This window comes from Aquarana catesbeiana, linkage group LG07 (genome assembly GCF_042186555.1).
Source record: "Aquarana catesbeiana isolate 2022-GZ linkage group LG07, ASM4218655v1, whole genome shotgun sequence".
NCBI lineage: Eukaryota > Metazoa > Chordata > Amphibia > Anura > Ranidae > Aquarana > Aquarana catesbeiana.
Window position 1 is genome coordinate 218144322 of NC_133330.1, and position 24289 is coordinate 218168610.

The 24289-nt window shown below is 44.0% G+C and overlaps 2 protein-coding genes across 2 annotated transcripts in view; one reads left to right on the plus strand and one right to left on the minus strand.

The window, feature by feature from the left end:
- The window catches only part of RTCA (RNA 3'-terminal phosphate cyclase), a 56584-nt gene extending 41463 nt beyond the window's left edge, over positions 1-15121 (minus strand). The window contains exons 1-3 of the mRNA XM_073593045.1: positions 15019-15121; positions 10698-10780; positions 222-322 (exon numbers count right to left, since the gene is read on the minus strand). Coding sequence (XP_073449146.1) covers positions 222-322; positions 10698-10748 — 152 coding nt within the window. The 5' untranslated portion in view covers positions 10749-10780; positions 15019-15121. The remainder of the gene's footprint in view (positions 1-221; positions 323-10697; positions 10781-15018) is intronic.
- Positions 15122-15682: 561 nt separating this feature from the next.
- The window catches only part of DBT (dihydrolipoamide branched chain transacylase E2), a 42189-nt gene continuing 33582 nt past the window's right edge, over positions 15683-24289 (plus strand). The window contains exons 1-2 of the mRNA XM_073593046.1: positions 15683-15833; positions 22123-22240. Of these exons, the coding sequence (XP_073449147.1) occupies positions 15783-15833; positions 22123-22240 (169 nt within the window). The 5' untranslated portion in view covers positions 15683-15782. The remainder of the gene's footprint in view (positions 15834-22122; positions 22241-24289) is intronic.

The following is a 24289-nucleotide window of genomic DNA, read 5'->3' on the forward strand; positions in this document are numbered from 1 at the left end:
AGTGCAGTCAAAAATGCATCCAACTGCAGTCAACTGAATCCCACTGCGTTAGGTGAGATTTGGCCCAAAGAAAGGTGAGGAGGCTAAAGTTAATGGCTTCCGAAAACCTAGTCAATGAAAGCAGCAGCCTTTTCAGCCCAGTAGCCAACTAATAAAGACATCTTGAGATGGGTGAACTTGTCCTCTTATGTACACTGCATGGGATAGAAATTAGTTCTCACCTCAGTCCTGGAGTGCTTCTTCCTGCTCGGATCTTCATTACACGCACGCGTAATCCAAGAAGGCAGCTCAAAGCAGTGCAGATACGCAGGATCTGTCCTCCCTACATTTCCAAAATAACATAATGACCATAAATGACACAGACACAAAACAATCTGTACATATACTCCTTAATGCAGAACTGTTTTGGAAAGAGTAGAGAAGGTTTACAACTTCTATTATGTCATTGCTGGAAAATACTTCCCTCACTTCCTACCCACTGTGAATGCTCAACGAGGCAAGAAGCTAGGAAGGGTTCTGGTTGCCCCAAACGTCTTCCTTTTAAGGATTATGGAGGCTACTTTGCTCTTAGGAACCTTAAGTGCAGCAGAATTTTTTTTGTAACCTTGGCCAGATCTGCGCCTTGCCACAATTCTGTCTCTGAGCTCTTCAGGCAGTTCCTTTGACCTCATGATTCTCATTTGCTCTGACATGCACTGTGAGCTGTAAGGTCTTATATAGACTGTTGTGTGGCTTTCCTAATCAAGTCCAATCAGTATAATCAAACACAGCTGGACTCAAATGAAGGTGTAGAACCATCTCAAGGATAATCAGAATAAATGGACAGCACCTGAGTTAAATATATGAGTGTCACAGCAAAGGCTCTGAATACTTAGGACCATGTGATATTTCAGTTTTTCTTTTTTAATAAATCTGCAAAAAGTCCCCTATATGATGATTTTTGTTTGGTGACAGGTGCCCTTTAATGAAAACATCTAAAAAGACATGTGCTACACTGAATGTAATGCAATGCACATCTCACAGCATTACATTCTTTCCTGGCCTTGATGGCTGGGGAAACTCAACCAGACCCGAAAAGGACGTCACACGTCAACGTGTCCGCTCTCCCTCCTCTTCTCTACCCAGCAGCACCCACTATGCCAGTCCCAGGCTCGCAAAACCTCTGCCAAGGTTTTTACAGCAGGTAATCTGAATGCGATCAGCCTCTTGCATTCTAGTACAGCAGGGCTGAAGCATGAAAGGAATGCAGTACAAAGAGCCAATCCAGTGATGTGCTGGCAAGAAGCATGCTGATAAGAGGAGAGAGCAGAGTCCCAGAGAGGAGATCATTACTGTATCACTGAGGTGAGTTAACCACTTGCCGACCAGCCGCGGTCATTATACTGCGGCAGGTCGCACGATCCCACGAACCGTCGTAGCTATACGTCGGTCCCTTGAAGCGGGATAGCATGCGCACGCCTGCTGCACAGCGGGGGTGCCGATGCTCGTGACCGGTGTTCATGGCGACCGCTGGTCACGAGCATCGGCACCCCCGCTGTGCAGCGGGCGCACGCATGCTATCCCGCTTAAAGGGACCGCTGTATAGCTACGACGGTTCATGGGATCGTGATGACCGCCGGCCACAAGCGATCGCGGGCATGAGAGGCAGAACAGGGACGTGTGTGTGTGTTTAAACACACACATCCCAGTTCTGTGAGGAGAGGAGAGAGAGAGAGAGAGAGAGAGAGAGAGAGAGAGATCGTGAGTTCCTACGAACTGGGAACCACGATCTCTCATCTCCCTATAGTCAGTCCCATCCCCCACAGTTAGAACACACATATAGGGAACACAGTTAACCCCTTCCCTGCCAGTGACATTTATACAGTAATCAGTGAATTTTTACAGTACTGATTGCTGTACAATTGTCAAATCGACTCAAAAATGTCAAAAGTCAGGTGTGTCCGCCATAATGTGGCAGTCTCGATAAAAATCGCAGATCGCCATTACTAGTAAAAAAAAAATAAATAAAAATGCCATAAATCTATCCCCTATTTTGTAGACGCTATAACTTTTGCGCAAACCAATCAATATATGCTTTTTGCAATTTTTATTACCAAAACTATGTAGAAGAATACATATCAACCTAAACTGAGGAAAAAATATGAGCTTTTTTAAAAGCAAAAAGTACAAAATATCGTGTTTTTTTCAAAATTGTTGCTCTATTTTTGTTTATAGCGCAAAAAATAAAAACCTCAGAGATGATCAAATTTTGTTTGGGTACAGCGTCGCACGACCGCGCAATTGTCAGTTAAAGCGTCGCAGTGCCGTATCGCACAAAAATGGCCTGGTCATTGAGTAGCCAATTCTTCCGGTGCTGAAGTGGTTAAAGATGACCTGGACTTAGTGGAAATGGGATTCCATCAGATTTGGACAGCTAGTGGAAAAAAATAAATAAACTGGAGTTAGGCTTACGGGTAACTCTTTTTCTAGGAGTCTTCCAGGACAGCCTTTGAGACATAGGGCTCCTCCCCCGAGACAGGAAACACGCTCACCCAAACTTTAAAGCAGGTCCTCCAGACCTCTTCCTTCAGTATCCTCAAGAACCGCCGGAAGGCTCTAAAAGACAATACACTGGCAAAACAGTACCCACCAATTGTGCAACAAAAGAACCTGGGTGGGAAACGAGGCTGTTCTGGGAAACTCCTAGAAAAATAGTTACCGGTAAGCCGTACAGCCTCTGAGATGATGAGCAAGAAACTTACCCTGCTAGAGCGGGACCACTGCCTGGAGGGCTTTTCGTCTAAAGGCCGCCTCCTTACTGGAAAACAGGTCCAGGCGATAATGCTTTGTGAACGTAGAATAGCTGGACCATTTGGCCGCCCTGCAAAATATCCTCCCGAGTGGCACTGGTCCTCTCTGCCTATGAAGCTGACACAGCTCTGGTCAAGAACTAAAACAATTGATTTAACGGTTTCCCAAAACAGTTACATTGAAGGTATGCTGTGAATGATAACTGGCACAGTTGCTTGTGCTCTCAACTGCACTGTCAAGCCATTAAATGCCTGGCATCTAAACTCAACTCTCAACTGATCACATGTGGAACACCATGGCAAAATCAGATCAACCAGAAGCTAAGATGATTCCTTGACTGTTATAGATAGGAGGGTTTAGTTCAGCTTTAAGTGTGAGTCTGAAAGAATTGACCCCACGATTTAATAATCCTCTAGCCTGCCTCTAAACATCTTTTGACATAAGAATACTGCAGTGTATTTGTATACACAATAATTTACATGTCCACTATGTGGTTTGAATAGTGAATGCAAACCACAGAAGTGTTCATGCTGTCAGTAAATCAGGTCCCACTACATAGAAGTGTGGCTTATGTACAACATGAAAAAATTGCTAAGAAGAAAATGTGTTGTTGGCCATAACAAATAATCAGCTTCCAACTGTCATTTCCAGAGTGAAGAACTGAAAGTGGAACTTTAATCAGAATATTAAATCTTGCTAGATCACTTCGAGCCCTTTCACACCGAGCCGCGGGGGGCATCGGCGGCATATAGCGCCGCTTTACCGCTGTTTTAGTGGCGATATGCGGCCACTAGCGGGGAGGTTTTAACCCCCCGCTAGTGGATGAAAAGGGGATAAAGCCGCCTGCAAACCGCCGCCGGAGCAGCGTTTTGACGGAGGTATCGCAGCACTGCCCCATTGATTTCAATGGGGAGCAGCGGTGGAGGAGCGGCAAGTTCACCGCTCCTTCACCGCTCCAAAGAAGCTGGAGCCCTCGGGCTTTCACACTGGAGTGAAAGGAGCCGCTTTTTTCAGGCGCTATACAGGTGCTATTTTTAGCACTGTAGCACCTGAAAAATGCTGGCAGTGTGAAAGGGGTCTTCAGGTTGGCCCCTTTTGCAGGTATAGCTATGTAAAAAACAAATGCATATACTGTATAAAGTCCAGTAATACCCCGTCTCACCCTGCTCTGCACATGCTCAGTTGCACAGCATTTTTAGGCACTGTCAAATTTGTAGAAGCAGATCTGCTGAGAGCCTTAAGCCCCATACACACTATCAGATTTTCTGCTGATTTTTTCCTTCAGATTTACCAAAACCATATAATATGAAGTCAAACCTTAGGAGTTTCAACTTGTATGCAATCAGGCAGGCCCTTGCACTACATGGTTTTGGTAAATCTGAAGACAAAAATCAGCAGAAAATCTGACAGTGTGTATGGGGCTTTAAAGCAGAATTAAACCCTCCTATTCTTTACAGCCAAGATAGCTGCTTCTGTTTGATTTGCAACCGCCATGGTGCTGCACAAGTGATCAGTTAGGAAACAAGCAAATGCGACCGTTAGCAATCCCGGCATTCCAGAAATGTAACTGTTTTTTGAAACCGTTAAAATCAATGGGTTTACTTCCACTTTATGATTTACCGCTGTACAGGGGCTCTGGGCTTCAAACATTTTTTATCAGGTTGTTATGGGTAAAGTTCCACTTTTAGACCCCTTTCAGACTGTGATGCCCATAGCGTCAGCGGTAAAACACCGCTATTTTTAGCAGCGTTTTACCGTCGGATTTGTAACGCATTTCGGCCGCTAGTGGGGTGCTTTTAATCCCCACTAGCTGCTGAGAAAGGGTTAAAACCACCCGCAATGCGCCACAATAGTGGAATTTTTCCGGCTGTATAGCCGTGCTGCCCCATTGATTTCATTGGGGAGCAGCGGTGGAGAAGCGGTAAACACACCGCTCTAAAGAATCTGCTGGCAGGACTTTTCCTGACGTCCTGCCAGCACACCGCTCCCTCGGGCTTTCACACTGGAGACAATGGAGCAGCTGTTTAAGGGAGGATTGCAGGCGCTGTATTTAACACTATAGCGCCTGCAAAACGCCCTCGGTGTGAAAGGGGTCTAAAACAGAACAAAAAGTCTCTGATTGTCTGGTGGCAACAACCAGACTATTTACCTGGACCTATGGGTCCTGATAGGGTGAATAATTATAATAGGGGTGGCCAACATTTTTTCCCAGGGCTCCAAATCTAAAAAAGAACAATAGATAAAAAAGGGGTTCCTGAGGGGGAAGGCGGATCCGCTAAAAAAAGAGGGCGGGTCTGAAAGACGCCGGCCTGTTTAATTTGAGTATAGCCACGATTTCAGTAGAAGAAAAACATGCGCTGAACCATGGTCTCACATTCGCCCCTTCTAGACCACTAAATAAATTTCAAACCTTTATTGATCGCCACAGATTTGTCCGCAAGATTAATATCAAAAAGGTATATGATCACCAATCCTTTTAGGTCTACTAGGATGGCATCCACTGAGGTAAAACATACCTCATTGACGAATGCATCTTTGTTCAACCCACCAGGGAATCTAGCCCTATCCCTTAAGGTTTTTATGGAGTTGGTGAGCAATGATTTAGAACAATGAAATGGTAGAAGTGATTATATGTTCAGGAAAGTACTTGATTGTCTAAAAAAGCGGAATGACATTGTGGTGAGACCCACTGACAAGGGTGGAGGAATTGTGATCTTAGATAGGGCAGCCTATCAGACAGAGATGCTTAGATTATTATCGGATGATGAGACTTATATTCCATTAAAGGGAAATCCTACTATCAAATTTAAGAAAGAACTAGTAAGTTTGGTTGATAAAGGTTTTAGCAGAAATTTGGTTTAAAAAACGAAAAACTGTTTTTGATTCCTGTGGCTCCAAGGGTGCCTGTGATCTATTACCTGCCAAAGGTTCACAAGGATCCAGTGCACCCTCCTGGAAGGCCTATTGTGAGTGGTATCGACTCTATTACCTCTAGAGTCGGTCGCTATATAGACTATTTCTTGCAGCCCTTAGTAGCACATAGCCCTTCTTTTGTTAGAGATTCCACTCAGGCTTTAAATATCCTAAGGACTGTTTAATGGAAGGAGAGTTACATACTGGCTACAGCAGATGTAAGATCTCTCTACACCATCATCTCAAATCAACATGGCCGTGAGGCTGTGGACCATTTTCTCAGCTCAAGTGACCTGCTGGATGATCAGAGATGATTTTTATTAAGGTTCTTGGATTTTGCAATGGGCCATAATTATTTTTGGTTCGGAGGCACTTATTATTTACAGAATAGAGGTGTGGCCATGGGGGTTAAGTTTGCCCTGAGCATGGCCAAACTCTTTATGGCCAATTGGGAGGAGGATGACGTCTATCTGAGGCCTAGACCGGAGCCGATTCTCTGGAAAAGGTATATAGACAACATCCTCCTCCTATGGGCTGGCGACTTTGAATCACTTGACCTGTATATGGCCGAACTGAATGCCAATGATAAGTGTATAATCTTAAAACATGATGCTAGTAAGTCAGAAATCCATTTTTTGGATATTAATATCAAGGCTGTGGATGATGATATCTTTACATCCACCTATTTTAAAGAAACCGACAGAAATGGCTTTATTAACACCAATAGCTGTCACCACGCAGCTTGGTTGAGGTCAGTGCCAAGAGTCAATTCTTAAAGCGGAGTTCCGCTGTTTTTTTTTTTTTTAAAGTCAGCAGTTACAAATACTGCAGCTGTTGACTTTTAGAATATGGACACTCACCTGTCCAGGGCGCCCACGATGTCGGCACCCAAAACTGATCTGCCCCTCAGCTGTTGGGTGCTGCTGCCGCCATCCTCGGTAAGGGAATCAGGAAGTGAAGCTTTATGGCTTCGCTTCCTGGTTCCCTACTGCGCACGCGCGACCCGCACTGCACTATCCCACTGGTCCCTGCTGTTTTCTGGGACCCGTGTGTGTCCCAGAATACGGCGGGGGGGGGGGGGGGCGGTAAGTGGCGTAGATACCTGCGGGTGGCTCAGGTATCTATGCCCGGAATAGGGAGCAAAATACCTGTATTAGACCGGTATCTGCTCCCCCCTGAAAGATGCCAAGTGTGACACTGGAGGGGGGGAGGAACCGGAGAAGCGGAAGTTTCATTTTTGGGTGGAACTTAAGACTAAAGAGAAATTGCACCAATAGGAGTGACTTTCTCCGGGAGGCCTCATCTCTCAAGTTGAAATTCCTTCAGAAAGGCTATCAGTTTTCAGAATTGGAGGATGCTATTAAAAGTGCTGATGAGAGGGTCAGAGATGATCTACTTGCCCCTAGGATTAGGGATCAGGATGACTCTTTTAAATTGATTGTAATAGTTTCTTATTTTTTTTTAAATAACAAACATGTCATACTTACCTCTACTGTGCAGCTCGTTTTGCACAGAGTGGCCCCGATCATCCTCTTCTGGGGTCCCTCTGTGGCTCTCGCGGCTCCTCCCCGCATCAGATAACCCCCTAGGAGAAGCGCTCTCCCGGGGGGGGGTTACCTTGTGGGCGCGCTCCCGAGTCCAGCATTTGCGTCCATAGACACGAATGCCAGACTCGGCCCCGCCCCCCGCGTCATTGGATTTGATTGACAGCAGTGGGAGCCAATGGCTGTGCTGCCATCAATCTATCCAATCAAGAGCCGAGAACACCGGGCAGAGGAAGAGCGCGTCTCCAGAGTGTGAAATTCCAGGGCTCAGGTAAGTAAAACGGGGGGGCTGGGGGGCCAGTCACTGCTAGGTGTTTTTTCACCTTACTGCATAGGCTGCAGTAAGGTGAAAAAACACAAGGATTTACAACCCCTTTAAGTTTGCTCTCCTTACTACCTATTCCAACCAACATTTTTCCGTTAAGAAAATAATGAGTAAACACTGGGATGTACTCTACAATGATCAAATTCTGGGGCCTCATCTCCCTGAGAAACCTTGTGTGGTGTTTAGAGGGGTCCCCCCCACTAAGGTTACAGGTAGCACCCAATATTATTGAACCCCCGAAGAAACCTGTGTTTTTTCAGAATATGGGGGGGCTTCTTCCCTTGTAGGAAGTGCCCCATATGTAAAATTAACGCACATATGCGCAGAAGGACAGAGTTGTTTCATCCTCTTCTACCAATGAGGAGTTCCCCATTAAACCCTTTATTACCTTTCCTATTCAACTAGGAATGTCGTGTACGTTGTTTGGTGTCCATTCGGGCATCAATATATCGGTCGCACGATACAGATGTTACATGTGCGATTAAGCGAACATGTGGCCAATATAATAAAAAGGGTTTCCTAAGCACAGTTTATCCAAGCATTATGACCGGTGTCATAATTGAGATCCTAGTGGTACTGATAGATTCACTAGTAACTGGAGAGGTAGCAATGTGGTGCGAGAGGTATCACGTCTTGAAACTAAGTGGATTTATCAGGTTAGGTGCTATGCCCCACATGGTATGAGCATAGAGTGGGATATTAATTCATTCATTAATAATAGCTAATCAGTTTTTGGTTTGTGCCCTTTTGTCTCCTCCTAGACAACATTTTTAATTTAAAGTGTCATTAATGTTTTCGTAATATTCATGTAATTGTCTATAAGTGTTGTAATGTTATCAATTGTTTATTTTTTTAAATATATTTTTGTACCACAAGTTGACACTGCTTCCTGGCTTGGTTGCTTAAGATTCACTATAAGTATTGATGCTTCCTGTCAATGGAGTGCATAAGTATTTACTGTTTCCTGTTGTTGGAACTCAGTATATCTTCTATTGCTTCCTGTTGTTGAAACGCAGGCAATGCCCGCCCACTAATTAGCTGTCCCTATATATATATATATATCGAGCATCACACATGTCAAGCCACACCCTTGATGTCGCCATAGATGACGAAACGTGTAGGAGGAGTTGGAGATGTTTGACGCAACTTGCATGCTGGGACACGGCGGCCATTTTGTGGGTTGGAAACGCTGGAAGGTTTCCTACAATGCCTATATTAACCTGCTGAAATGTGAGTGCAAAACTTTTTAGCTTTTTATTAATAAACTAACATTTGGATGTCTGCACTATGAGGAGTCTCTTTTTTCTCTTAAATGGGTATTGAGACTGTGAAGGAGATAGTCGTCGCCGTGCTGCTGAGGAGCTGTCAGTGATTTATATCCATGCTTGTTAACATCTATCTATCTATGGGAATGAGGCAGTGTGTTTGGGTGACGGTGGCAGTATCTTCACTTATTTGATACCTCAAGACACATCCCTTTGGCTTATTTCGGACTTTTTAAAAGTGGATTACATTTATATGTTTTTGCCAGTTGAGTCTGTGCCAGCAATATATTTTGGGTTCATTTTGGACTTTTTTCAAGCGCTTCACAATTTTCTATAAAATCTCTGATTGAGTATAAGGTGTGGCCAACTGCCATGTACATATTGCCTCATGCACACAAGTTCATGAAAACGTATAACGCACTGTAGGTTTTTTTTTGCACCTGAGAAACACAGCTGCCATGTACAACCAACCAACCATAGTAATGGATGGCTGTATGTGTCTGTACACGGGTTTACGCCACTACTTTGCAAACCCGTGCATGCGTATGGGCATACAACCCACTGTGAAGGCAGTCTGTGTCTAGGGGAACAACTTTAGTGCCAGTTCACACTATTGAGATGCCAGACATTGCATGTGATTCGCACCTCATTGCTGTGCAGATCACATGCGATGTCTGTACAATGCGATTTCAGCCATAAAAACTGTATGGCTGAAATCAGATCGCATTCGCACCAACAGGGTGCAGGACCCTTTTTTGGTCCACACTGGAATCAGATCATATGGGTGTTCACACCTATGCGATCCGATTGCTGCACCACTTCACTGTTCGCACTACAATCTGCGAACCGATCTGGGGCTGTCATTAACTTTACATTGACAGCCCCAGCGGTTCGCAGATCATAGTGTGGACCACTGTGCGATTCAGGTGCGATGCAGGAACTGGCACAGAGTTTGCGGCATCGCACCAGTGTGAACTGAGCCTTACGCAAGTTGGGGCATTAACAGGCGAATGGCCGCATACAGCCAGTAATTACTATGGTCGGTTATACAGGCAGCTGTGCCAAAGAGTATACAGATACTGACTTTTTGGTAGGCAAAAGCAGTGTTTTCAGGATCATTATAGCGACACTGCAGATATGCTTGTGCACTTCATGGTTCATAATATTATATTATTTATACTATCAGTTGACTACTCCTGTATTAAAGTATAACTAAAGACAAAACTTGTTTTTTTTTATAATTTTGGATAGTGTGGAGATGGATTCGAACTCCTGACAGTTTTCACTGTGGTCTGTGCCCCCGTTTACCATTATCGTTCAAAGTGAAAGTGAAAAAAAAATCCCAAATTTTGGAGCCACTAGTTCTGGTCAAAGTAAAGAAAATCCCTAATGTTGGGTTGTCCCCAAAAAAGTAATAGAGGGGAAAGCTTCCAATGGAGACTCTAGTTCAGATGACCTGGGGATTCCCTTAATTTGCAGAAATTTCCTGTCACTTCCTGTTTGGCTATGGGACTAGAAGTGAAGGAAAATCTCCCCATAGTGACACAGATGGTGAAAAAAAAAAAATCTGACAGTTTATAACCCTTCCTTGCTCTATGCAAAATGAAACAAAAAGTTCTGCTTAGGAGTTCTAGTTCTACTTTCAGTAAGCTGATCACATACACAGAGTTTGCGTCTGATTCAATCAAATTGATTAACAAAATGTAATGAAAATTATGTAATGTGAGTATTTATTCAGATTATATTCAATCAGGTAGAAGCTCATACTACATAGAATAAATTTAAACACATACAGGTGTGTGCCCAGCATCGCTCTCCTGGCTACACAGAGGACAGGCAGTGACAATATGGATTACTTACTCCCTCCATGATGCTACCATCAATGTCTATAGTTGACCCCTCTTCTGCCATGTTTCCAGCCTCTTGGGTTTCACTAGTAACTCCTAAAACATAATAGGAAGAAAGATAAAAATGGAATACTTCTGCCTTGCAGTACTGGGGACCAGTTCCAGTCCCGGCCAAGACACTATCTTCATGGGGTTTATACGTTATACGTCACCAGAACAGTAAGGGCCAGTTCACACCAGATGCAGTTCCGTGCGGTTTTTTCTGCACCAAAAATGCATGCACCGTGTTTTCCATGTATTTCAATGGATCTAGTTCACACCATGCAGTCAGTTTCCGGTGCAGAAACTGACTGGAAACTGACTGCATGGTGTGAACTACAGCCATTAGAATACATAGAAAACACTGTGCATGCATTTTGTGCAGAAAAAAAGCACACGGAACAGCATCTGCTGTGAACTGGTTCTAATAGAAGGGAAGTCTTCCAATGGTGACACTAGTTCTGGTGACAACCTTGGCTTTGGGAGAAGAAGTGAAAGGAAATCTCCTTAACTGGACACAGATGGCAAAAACTGACAGGGGTTATAACTCTCCCTTACTCTATCGTAAATGAAAAAATAACGTTTTTTGCTTTTTTAGCTCTACTTTTAGTTTGCCAGACGCTGATAAATTTTCTTCATTCAACAACTGAAATCTAACCGATTCCTCCATCTACCCTATACAGTGCAGATGAATGAATCTCTCACTGTGCGCACTGCATTTTCACAGCCAGCCACACTTTCTGTCAATATACCTGGACAGCTGTTGCATCTGATTGGATGCAGCCATTTTTGGCATTAGTGATGAGTTTGGGAGTAGAGCTGCACGATTCTGGCTAAAATGAGAATCGCAATTTTTTTGCTTAGAAGATAGATCACGATTCTCATAGAGTAACATCATCTTTCACATTAAACAAAATAATTGGACTAACTTTACTGTTTCTTTTTATTCATTGAAGTGTATTTTTCCAAAAAAATTGCGTTTGAAAGACCACTGTGCAAATACAGTGTGACATACAATATTGCAACAATCGCCATTTTATTCCCTAGGGTCTCGGCTAAAAAAATATATATATATATATATAATGTTTGGGGGGTTCCAAGTAATTTTCTAGCAAAAAAATCTGATTTTAACTGTAATGCCCCGTACACACGGTCGGACTTTCCGATGGAAAATGTCCGATCGGAGCGTCTTGTCGGAAATTCCGACCATGTGTGGGCTCCATCGGACATTTTCCATCGGATTTTCCGACACACAAAGTTTGAGAGCAGGATATAAAATTTTCCGACAACAAAATCCGTTGTCGGAAATTCCGATCATGTGTACACAAATCCGACGGACAAAGTGCCATGCATGCTCAGAATAAATAAAGAGATGAAAGCTATTGGCCACTGCCCCGTTTATAGTCCCGACGTACGTGTTTTACGTCACCGCGTTTAGAACGATCGGATTTTCCGACAACTTTGTGTGACCGTGTGTATGCAAGACAAGTTTGAGCCAACATCCGTCGGAAAAAATCCATGGATTTTGTTGTCGGAATGTCCGAACAAAGTCCGACCGTGTGTATGGGGCATAAGAAACAAGTGTCAGAAAAAGGTTTAGACTTTAATTGGTTAAACTTCCTGCATATTCACACAGAAGTTTTATCCCTTTGATCTAAGACAGAAGAGTTACAATGTTGTTAAAAACTTGGCAGACTGTCAGAGTGAGCAGAGAATTCTCTATACTTGTTGCATGAAAGAATTGGGAAACTCTGCACTACAGATCGTCAGGGGTGTTGAATTGAGATTGCGATCTTTTAACAATTAATTGTACAGCTCTACTTGGGAGTGAACCTAGTCTGAACTTATCTGAGTGAGCCTGTCAGTAAGGTGTCACCTGTACTGGACCAATCATCTGCAGCCATGGCATTCCCCACAGCCACATGTATGCAATAGGCATGTATACATGCAGCTGTGGAGTAGGGAATACCATGGCTTCAGATGAATGGCCCAGTACAAGCGGCACCTTACTGACAGGTTCATTCCAGTGGGTTCAAATTAGGATCCAAACCCACCTGAGCTCATCCCTAATCAGGAACTTGCCAAAATGTGCATATTGTATGGCCAGTGTCAGACTGTAAGCTCCTTGATGCTGAGACTGATGTGAATGCACAGTATGTAAAGCTGCAAAATTGTCATCACTATATAAACACCTGTAATAAAAAGAATGTGTGATCTGCAAATAAATATTGGGGTACACTACAAAGGATGAACTATGAAGGTACTGCCTGACTGATTGCATCTGCAGGACTCTTGAGAGCATTACTAATATAAAAGTGTACCCCAAGGTACATATATATTTATATACATGTGTCTCTGTAATATAAAGTATACACCGATCAGCCTTAACATCGTGACCATCTACCATAACATGTCCACCCATCTAATGTTAAGTAGGTCCCCTTTTTGCCACCAAACAGCCCTGACCTGTCGAGACACAGACACCACTAGACCAGTGGTTCTCAACTTCAGTCCTCAAGTATGTTTTGGGAATTTCTCTTAGAAAAAATAGCGGTCTAAAATACCAAGCCATCGATTCTGATTTACAGCACCTGTACAAGATAAAGGAAAACCCACAAACAGGCCTGTTGGGGGTAGGTTGAGAACCACTGCACTAGATCGCTGAAGTTATGCTGTGATATCTGGAACCAAGCCAACGGCAGCAGATCATGTTGCGAGATGGGGCCTCCGTGGATCGGACTTGTTTTTCCAGCACATCCCACAAATGCTTGATGGATTGAGATCTGGAGAATTTGAAGACACCTTCTTCCATTGTTCTGTGGTCCAGTTCTGATACTTATGAGCCCATTGGTTGTGGACACGGGTAATCATGGGCACCTGTCTGTAGCTACGCAGACCCAACACACTGTGATGCACCATGGGGTTGGTTTACTAAGACTGGAGAGTACAAAATTTGGTGCAGCTCTACATAGAAACCAATCAGATTCCAGGTTTTTATGTCAAAGCCTAAAGAAGAAGTAAACCCTGGTGAGCTTTACTTCCTCTTTATTTCCCTGCAAAGGTAAAGCATAATGGGCTACTATGCATTGCATAGTAGCCCATTATGTGTCACTTACCTGAAACCGAAGCCTGCGATGTCACCGTTGTCCCCACTATCAAGAAGTGTCCATCTTTGCCCCTCTTCCTTCCGGGGCCGCGAACTCTGGGCTCTGTCACTGGCCGGAGTCGCGTTCGGGAGCCACCAGTCACAGCATGACCCCTATTAGAAAGGGCACGATGTGCCCTTTCTAAAGTTTGCATGCGCCGATGATATTGGCGCATGCGCTGTAGTCATCGGCGCTCAGGTTTTTCGTAAATATCTCCTAAACCGGGGAGGTTTAGGAGATATTTCCAGCACCTACAGGTAAGCCTTAATATAAGCTTACCTGTAGGTAAAATTGGTTGTACAGGGTGTAAAACCACTTTAAATGAACAAGCTGAAGTTAAAAGCAGATTCGCTACCATGCACAGCTGCACCAGATTTTTCACTCTCCAGTTTTAGTAAATAAACCCCTGTAAGTTCTGAAACCTATCGGAACCAGCATCAACTTTTTCCGCAATTTGAGCCACATTAGCTCTACTGTATCAGACTACACAGGCCGGCCTTCGCGCCCCACGTGCATCAATCAGCCCATGACCCTGTTCCTTCCTTGGACCACTTTTGGTACATCCTGATCACTGTAGACCTGGAACATCCCACAAGAGCCGCAGGCTTGGAGATGCTCTGACCCAATCGTTTACCCATTGCAATTAGGCAAAGTCGCTCCAATCCATACAATTACCCAATTTTTTCTGCTTTCAAAATATCAACTTTAGGGACAACGTGTTCACTTGCTACCTAATATATCCCACCCACTTTCAGATGCCAGTGTAACAAAGTAATTGTTCACTTTACCTGTCAGTGGTCATCATGTTATGGCTGATCGGTGTATATACACACCCTCACAAATCAATGGAAATGTGCGATTTGGGCAGCATAGCCCATACCCCGAGCTTGATGTGTATACATTTATATTGTAGCAGCCTCCCTGTACATATATACATGGTGTGTGTGTGTATGATGAAAGCGTTCCTGTACATATAATGGTGTGTGTGTGTGATGAAAGCGTTCCTATACATATATTCATGGTGTGTGTGTGTGTGTGTGTGTGTATGATGAATGTCTCCCTGTACATATATACATGGTGTGTGTGATAAAAGCCTCCCTGTACATATGCATGGTGTGTGTGTGTACGATGAAAGCCTGTAGCACCCACCAGTCCCCGATCAGTCGGCCCCGTCCAGTGTATAGCGGTGCAGTGAACACCGGCTCCTGTCACCCTGGGCCCGCCCCTTCCTGTCACTCATTAACCCTGCCGCTGCCAGGGAAAATCGCGCTTTGCACTCCTCTTATGTACTAAAAATCTGTTCATATATTGACGTTCAGATAAAGTTAGTTAACCAATAAATACGAACACCGTATAACATGTTCAATATAAGTATTTAAACGTATTTGTATCCAGTTTTTTGTTGCACCCAGATCTAGATGAATTGTTCATATGAGGACTAGTAAGGATTTTGACATATTCGTTAAAGCCTCATTAAATGAAATTTGTAATATTGATCACGGTCTTCTGATCTTTTTCTAACCAAGAAAATGGCTGCTCACATTGACAGCGACACATTCATAAAACGATGTCCCTGTAGGATTGCTCAGGTGTTCCGTCAGATGAGGCGACCTGTCAAATTTCGTAACGGAAGTGACGTTTCGTCACGGTCATCTTGGTACACCCGCACTCGGCCACACTAAGCCTATAGTCTGAAGTCGCCGTCAGATTTGGCGATCCCAGTCTGGCGCTCCGCCCCCTGCTCTGACAGCTGGGCAACAGTTTATTCCAACTCCGATTGGCTGTCGGGGCCCCACACCCCCTCCCTCCCCCATCTCCTTGGCATTGACACAATTGTTCTAGTTCTTGTCTTCCGATTGGTCGGGAGCAGCAGCTCTGTGATCTGATTGGTTCTCCGGGCTTTTCCGGGAAACATGGCGGCTGTGAGAGCCTTGAGGAGCTGTAACCGGTCATTCGTCCGTCTGGTGAGAGAAGCTGTAATGTGTTCTTCTGTATGAGAGGCAAACTGTGAGGGTCACCCCTGGGGTAATGACATTCATGTCTGGGGGACGGTGACAGTGACACTTGTCCTGCCCTTTCTTATCAGTTATGAGAAGAATGTCTGATGTCACTGGGCTGTACACTGCAAGGACTGATAGAGGAAATCCGCTATAACATTGGCAGGATGGATAAACCCAACTAGAGCACAATAATAATCCCAGCACAGGCTTTCCTTCATTGCAGAGCTAAGGTGCTGGCTTCATTCTCCATGGGGCACGATCTGCATGGAGTTTGTTCTTCAGGGCGGCGATCTGCATGGAGTTTGTTCTTCAGGGCGGCGATCTGCATGGAGTTTGTTCTTCAGGGCGGCGATCTGCACGGAGTTTGTTTTCCGGGGGGGCGCGATCTGCACGGAGTTTGTTTTCCGGGGGGGCGCGATCTGCACGGAGTTTGTTCTCCGGGGGGGGCGCGATCTGCACGGAGTTTGTTCTCCGGGGGGGGGCGCGATCTGCACGGAGTTTGTTCTCCGGGGGGGGGCGCGATCTGCACGGAGTTTGTTCTCCGGGGGGGGGCGCGATCTGCACGGAGTTTGTTCTCCGGGGGGGGGGCGCGATCTGCACGGAGTTTGTTCTCCGGGGGGGGGCGCGATCTGCACGGAGTTTGTTCTCCGGGGGGGGCGCGATCTGCACGGAGTTTGTTCTCCGGGGGGGCGCGATCTGCACGGAGTTTGTTCTCCGGGGGGGCGCGATCTGCACGGAGTTTGTTCTCGGGGGGGGCGCGCGATCTGCACGGAGTTTGTTCTCGGGGGGGTGCGATCTGCACGGAGTTTGTTGTCCTTTTGTTAGCATTAGTAGCCCCTTGGTGCTCCGCTTTATACCAGAAACATACTGCTGGTTTCTGGATACACATACTTTGTGCATAGTAATACCAATAGATTGCAAGCTCCTCTGCTGCGTTTATATTTTATAGATTACAGGTACAGTAATATAGTGCTGAGAATTTACATATAGCACATTTACATCAATCTTTGGTCTCAAGGAGTTTACAATCTAAAGTCCCTAGCTCACATTCATATACACACACACACAATTACTAGGACCAGTTTAGAGAGGAGCTAATCAACCTACCAGCATGTCTTTGGGTTGTGGGAGGAAACCGGAGTACCAGAAGTAAACCCATGGAGGACATGCAAACTCCAGGCACATTTTGTCCTGTTGGGAATTTAAACAGAAAACCTCAGTGCTGCTAGGTAGAAGTGCTTACCATTAAAGTGATATAAGGTCTCGTTTATTTTTTCTTTCTTTGTTATATTTACCTGCTCTGTTGCAGCGGATTTGCCTAGGGCAACCCGGATCCGTCTCTTCTCGGGTCCCTATTCAGTGCTGCTGGCCCCTCTCTCCTGTTGAGTGCACTAAGCCGCAGCTCCCTGTGGCCATTCAGAAATTGAGCTGCGTTCAGCCCTACCCCCTCTCTCTCCTGATTGGCTAACTGACTTTGACAGCAGCGGGAGCCAATGGCACCACTGCTGTGTCTTAGCCAATCAGTAGGGAGCGTCTCGGATGAACGAGACATTCGTGCACGTTGCTGGATAGAGATGGGGCTCAGGTAAGTATTAGGGGGCTAAGGCACACAAGGTTTTTGCATTAAGATAAAAAAAACCTTCTGCCTTTACAACCACTTTAAGTTAATGTGCTTAAAGTGTCACCAATGACAAAACTTTATTTTTCTCTCATTTTGAATATAGTCCAGTTTATTTTTTTGTTTTCCCATTTGTGTCTGGTTTAGGATATCTCCCTTCACTTCCTGTCCCATAGCCAGAGCAGAAAGTGATAGTGTACCCATTGGAAGAGTCCCCCCCCCCTTTTCTGGTTCTGATGTCAACCCAAAATATGGGATTCTCTTTTGATGATAACAGTAATCAGGATAAATAGAGAGGGTGAATCTACCTAATGGGAGCACAGATTGCAATAAAAACTGACTGAGTTCTAATCCCTCTCCATGCTATCCAAAAAAAAAAATTTTACCCAAAAGTTATAACTTAATAATCGTAGAAAAACGAAACATGTTGGATCAGTCCATTTCGGTTGTCAAATGAAAATTGCATGTCGCACATGCCACACTAACGATACCAAAAACAAACTATTTTATTTTCGATTTGTATTTTCGTTCTAAATTCGCATTTTGTATGGCTGGCATTAGTTTGTTCACTCCCATTGACTTTTAAAGCCCCTTGACAGCCCCTAAATATTGTAAAAATACCTAGAAGCATATTTATAAAGCAGTGGGAGACACTCACTGCAGGAGAATCTTTTTGCTGAATGTATTTTTTTTTTTTAAGTACAAGAAAGGGCTAAGTATTAAACCAACATTTATATGATCCTCTCCCTTTCTTCCCCTGGACCTGCATACATTTTATAACAAATTGCAATGTAAATACATTTTTTTTGGGGGGGGGGGGGGCTTTTTTTGTATGTGCAAACTTAAGTGCAATGCTCCAGCGCTATCATTTTTCTGGGGAGCTGGTGGGTATGAGGTCTGCCCCGCCAACAGTGTCTAGAGCAGTGGACACCGTCTGGTGACGTCCCCACTGTATATGATTCAGCTCTCCACATTACTCCGACGCGCTGGAGCCCAAGTGTCATGTGACCAAATAGAAACAAAAAAAGGGTCTTTACATTGTGGGGAGAAAAAGGGCAGCGACATTAAAATGTTGATTTGTTAGACTCTCCTTTTACTTTGATATACAGGGAATGATTTACCCCCAGTAAATTCCTTATTCACAGCTTCAAAAAATATGCCCCCTTGAGTGTTTTATATAGCAAAACCTTATTTTAAAAATCTTACTCCTTTTTATGGTACTATTTGTACTCCAGAGAGCAGTTGGAAGTGGGGAGTCTGATCTTTCTGTAGACAATAGGGCAGCCTTTCTCAACTTTTTCAACACAGAAGAAACCTTTAGCCTAGGTTCACACTGAGTGCAGGAATGAACTTGCGCAATTTCGTTCCCGCATGTCAGTCCCGATTTCAGGGACGATTTCAGAGACATCTGTGTGGGTTTTTGTACAGATGTCAATGGAAATCGCATCTCAAAATCGCCAAAAGTAGTACAGGAACAACTTTTGGAAATTGGTGCGGCGCTGCGGTGCAATTGCCACCAATTTGGCATGCGATTTGACATGCCAAATCGCACCAATGTGAACCAGGGCTCAAATAACTTTCCGGTTTTTGGGAACCCCTGCCAAAAATTTCTATATCTGCAACTAGGGTTGTCCTGATACCGATACTAGTATCGGTATCGAGACCGATACTGAGCATTTGCGCGAGTACTTGTACTCGCGCAAATGCTCCCGATCCGATACCTGGGAGAGGAATAAAGCGACTCGACGCAGCCGGAAGTCAGCGGGCGGAACACCGTAAGTGACGCTCCGTCAGCGATTGGACATCCCGACGCCCATCTTGGTACACCCTGCACTCGGCTGCAGTAAGCCAGCAGCAGACATCTTATTACATCCAGCCCATATAGTTCGGTACTTGTACTCGGTCTTAAAAAAGTGGTATCGGGAAAACCCTATCTGCAACTCATGATACATTAGTGTGTTGGTCAGTGGGATGAATTCTTCTTACACTGGTGGTCATTGGGAAGAATTACCCGCTTATAGATAGATAAAAAGTTCAATGATGTCAGTGGGAACTTATCTGAGAAGCAGAAATTGTCCATTGCTCGAGGAACCCTGGTTGAGAAAACCTGCAATAGAGTATTTGCTGTCATTTTAATAATCTATTTAATATTGTTGAATATTATCATCAAATTAAACACACTTTGTAAAAGTGTTTTGAGGCTGCTATTGGGTTCCCATGATTAATGTGATGCTGATGTTCAACAATCTTAAAGATAATAACATGACAGAGAATGGCCTAGAAGCGATTATACTTCTAGAATGGCACACAATACAGTGAGCAGGGGGTAATCATCCAACATTTTTCAATGCAGCTCATTGATTTTTCAGAGTGCCGTGATCTTGATGATTGTCCCTAACATATTACATTGTATCATTCATCTGGATATTGACACATCTGGCAAGAGCTTTATATTTTTTATGTATATAGGAAACTGCTACATGTGGAAAGATTTTTTTTTTTTTCTTGGCAGATTCTATGTAATAAAGTATCACTACAGAAGCACTGTGTTTGGTGGAGGGGCCCTAATGTTGTGTTTGGTTGGGTCTGTTCTGTTATTTCAGTACTTTTTAGCTGAGTGTTTCGGGTTCTTTTACACAACGGATCTAGAAATGCATGTTAACAGTAATGCACACTGCTATGCGTTCTCATGTGCATTCTACTGCAATTTGAAAGGTTCCTATTCAATTGACTTGGATAGGGCTGAAACAACGAATCGATTAATCGACAACTAATCAATTATGAAATGAATCGATTACTATTTTCGTAATTAATCGGCCAGTAACATAATGGGGTTAAAAAAAACTAAAATGAGCCCTTTACAGTAGCAAATAATCGCTACTGTAAATATTACTTTTACAGTTCTACAGTAAAAAAAAGAACCCCTTACAGTAGTGATTATCTGCTTTTTTTTTTTTTTTTTGTACTATAAAGGGCTAATTTTAGTTTTTTTAACCCCGTTATATAACTAAACGTCTTAGGCCTGGTTCACACATATAAATTTTTTGGTGCTTTTTGCAGAAACGCACTACAGTTCATTTACATGGTTTCCTATGGGACACATTCACATCTATGCTTTTTTCAGCCGCTGCGTATTTGGAAAGGGTCAAGGACTTTTTTTTTTTTTTTTTTTTTTACCGCAAAACGGTGCTTTTTTGGTTCAATATACTTCAATGGAGAAGCTGTAGAAAAGCATGTAATGCGTTTTTGCCGCAATTTGTGTTTTTTAGTCTGCCCAACAACAAATTGGCCAAAAAAAAAAAAAAGAAGCAAAATCATGTGTGCAAAAATCAAAATGCACAGCAAAAAGCACTGCAGAAACGGATCAAAAGAAAACTGCATAGGTGTGTACTGAGCCTTATGCTGGCCACATGGTTAAATTTTCAGATGAGAATATTCAGACGAAAAATCTTTGTACATTCGCTAAATGAAAGAATGTTGTTTGAAATTTTCACTTGGTTTTTAACATTCTGTTTTTAAAATGAATGTAATTTCTGAACGAAAACCACATACACTGTCTGAAAATTCCTTTGACCAAAAAGTTTTCTATTATTTCCAAATTTTCCCGTCACTGTGGTTGAAAACGAGCGTAAATTTTTACCCCTCTAACGATAGTATATTATATAGTAATAGTATATACAGTATATCTCTCCTCTAATAGTATATACAGTAGATCTCTCCCCTAATCGTATATACAGCATATCCCCTCTAATAGTATATACTGTATATCCTTTCTGTCTGTTATTCTCAGAGTGGATTAGATATTTTGCTCCCTAATCATATAGTTGGTTACCGTATATACTAGAGTATAATCCAAGTTTTTCAGCACATTTTTATGTGCTGAAAATGCCCCCCTCGGCTTATACTCGAGTCTGTGTCCATCTGCAGCCGTGTGCGCCTGATCTCCCGACGCTGTGACGTCAGTCTAGTCAACAGCCATGCATTGTAACAAAGCCCCGCCTCCTCCTTGTCCATGATAGGTGGAACACTGATTCAATGTGAGTCAGTGTTCTGTCACGGACGAGGAGGAGGCGTGACACCAAATTTGGGGTTCCTAGCACTAAGTGGCCCCGAGCTACAGGGCCCCAAAGTTGGGTCACAAAATGTCATTCTCTGCTCTGCAGACACTTCTAGACGCAAACGCGGCATGCAAACGCGGCAAAACAGGTGTTTCTAAACGCCGGTTTCAGCTTTTAAAAACATGTGTTCAGCAGAGTTTGCACCGGCGTCTCGTGTGCATGAGGCCTTAGAATGGAGAGTGCAAAATCTGGTGCAGCTGTGCATGGTAGCCAATCGGCATCTAACTTCAGCTTGTTTAATTAAGCTTTGAAAAAAAGAAAACCTGGAAGCTGGTTTCTATGCAGAGCTGCGCCAGATTTTGTACTCTCCGGTTTTAGTAAAATAACCCGTGTGTGTGTATGGAAGACCATGCTCCATCTGAAAGCATGACTTTCTGCATTGCTCTGCCTTTGGCCCGTGTTGTATAATGCAGGGTAACACAAGCAGTGTAAATGGTTTCTTGGAAAACTACATTCTTTAGCCTTGTATTGATCGTGTATTTCCACTGATTGCTGTTTTGCTCTTATTCCCCCCCAGGCCAGTTTTAGACAGCTGACCTCATGTAACCGGTTTTTGTTGATAAAATCATGCAAACAACAACCTCATTCTTCACATCTGCTAACTTCACAGATCAGATACTTCAGAACTATTTCGGGTAAGCATAGAGAATACCCTTTCTAAAGTTTTAACAATCTCTACTTACTGGGCCAGATGCATTGATGTTTATGATTATTCCCAAGGGTTTGCAATCTCATTCCACAGTCGCTTGTCCCCATTACCAGTATTGATGGAGACCTCCACATGCACTTGCAGTGCACACACTGCCAACAGCCGGGGAGGAAGAGGGCCAGCTTTTGACACTAGCAGGAAGCTCCGGCGCTTTGCCTAACCAGACCAACCCAGGATTTGGGTATTGGGTGGAGAGAAGAGATCACAGGCTGCAGCAGGTTCTGTGCAGGCACCTCTAGGTTATGCTGCAGCAAATGGTTTTAAAGTGGAATTTTCCATTTAAGAGCAATCACAGGTAAAGTTGGTGAAAGTAAATGAGCTACTTAGGGATGCACCGAAATTTCGGCCGCCGAAACATATCGGCCAAAAATGGCCTTTTCAGCATTTTTCCGAAAAGGAAATCACAACGAAAATGGAGACGGTGCCCCGCCCCTGGTGCCTCCCAGTACGGGGGTGTCATTCTGGAGCGTCCCCATCCAGCCCCAGTCCAGTCCTCTCCTCCCTTCCTTCCTCCCTCCCTCCTCGACGAGGCGGCTGAATGCATAACAGTGCTCTATCTATGGAGGAAAGCTGTCGGCACACCGCATTAAGAAGCAGCTTGTCGGTATGATCAGTGGGAGGAGCGTTATCAGTGTGCAGCGCTGATCATACCGACAAGCTGCTCCTTAACGCGGTGTGCTGACAGCTTTCCTCCATAGATAGAGCACTGTTCTTGGCTTTGCCTTGCTAACACTGCTCTGTCCTGATCCTGTCAGACATACTAAGGCAGGCTGCATGATGGGCACTGGTAGGCTGCTGGGCACTAGTGAGGCACAGGCAGGCTGCAAATGATGGGCACTGGCAGGCGGCATTGATCTCCTGTACCACCTCTGCAGTCTCTGACCACCTCTGCAGTCTCTGACCATCTCCTGTACCATGCCCCCAGTCTCTGACCATCTCCTGTATAAAAATATTTTTTAAAAACAGTCATTTTCAGTATCGGTCATTTTCGGTTTCAGTTTTCCTAGTGTATTTTTCATTTTCAGTATCGATTTCGGTGCACCCCTAGAGCTACTAATATCAAGGAAACACTGCAGCTCTGTGAAATCTAAAATACCACTCAATTTAACTGTAAAAGGAACTTGTAATGATAGAAATGTGGGAGCTAGCATTGTTGACTTGTTTTTGAACATGTGAGATTCAGAGTTTTTATTGTTTCAGCACAGCTTAGCAAGTCACTGTCCTGGAATGAGCATGAGATAGTAAAGTAAGAAGACACCTATTACACATACGCATAATAGCTGTAAGTAAGCAAAAGGGGTTCTTGGTGCTTCCTGAAACTTTGATGTCAGCCATCAAAGAAAAAAAAAAGGAATGGGTAATATTTACAAATTTTCTTTGCCTAGATATACACCAAACAGCCTTAACTTTAACTTTATGACCACTGACAGATAAAGTGAATAGGCAGCAAGTAAACATGTTGTCCTTGAAGTTGATGAGTTGGAAGCATTGCCGTTTGTTGTGTAAGGCACCAATGCTGACCCGTGTCCACAACCAATGGGCATGTGAACATCAGAACTGGACCACGGTGCAATAGACGGTGGCCTGTCCTAATGAATCACATTTTTATTTAAATCATGTGGGTGGCTGGGTGCATGTGTGTCACTTTCCTGTACAAGAGATGGCACCAGGATACACTATCAACATTGTTATTGACCCAAGTACACCCCTTCATGGAAATGGTATTCTCTAATGGCAGTGAGGTCAGGACTCTGTGCAGGTCAGTCAAGTTCCTCCACCCCAAACTTGCTCATCCATGTCTTTATGGACCTTGTTTGTGCACTGGTGTGTAGTCATGTTGGTACAGGAAGGGGCCATCCCCAAACTGTTCCCACAAAGTTGGGAACATGAAATTGTCCAAAATGTCTTGGTATGCTGACGCCTTAAGAGTTCCCTTCACTGGAACTAAGGGGCCGAGCCCAACCCCTGAAAAACA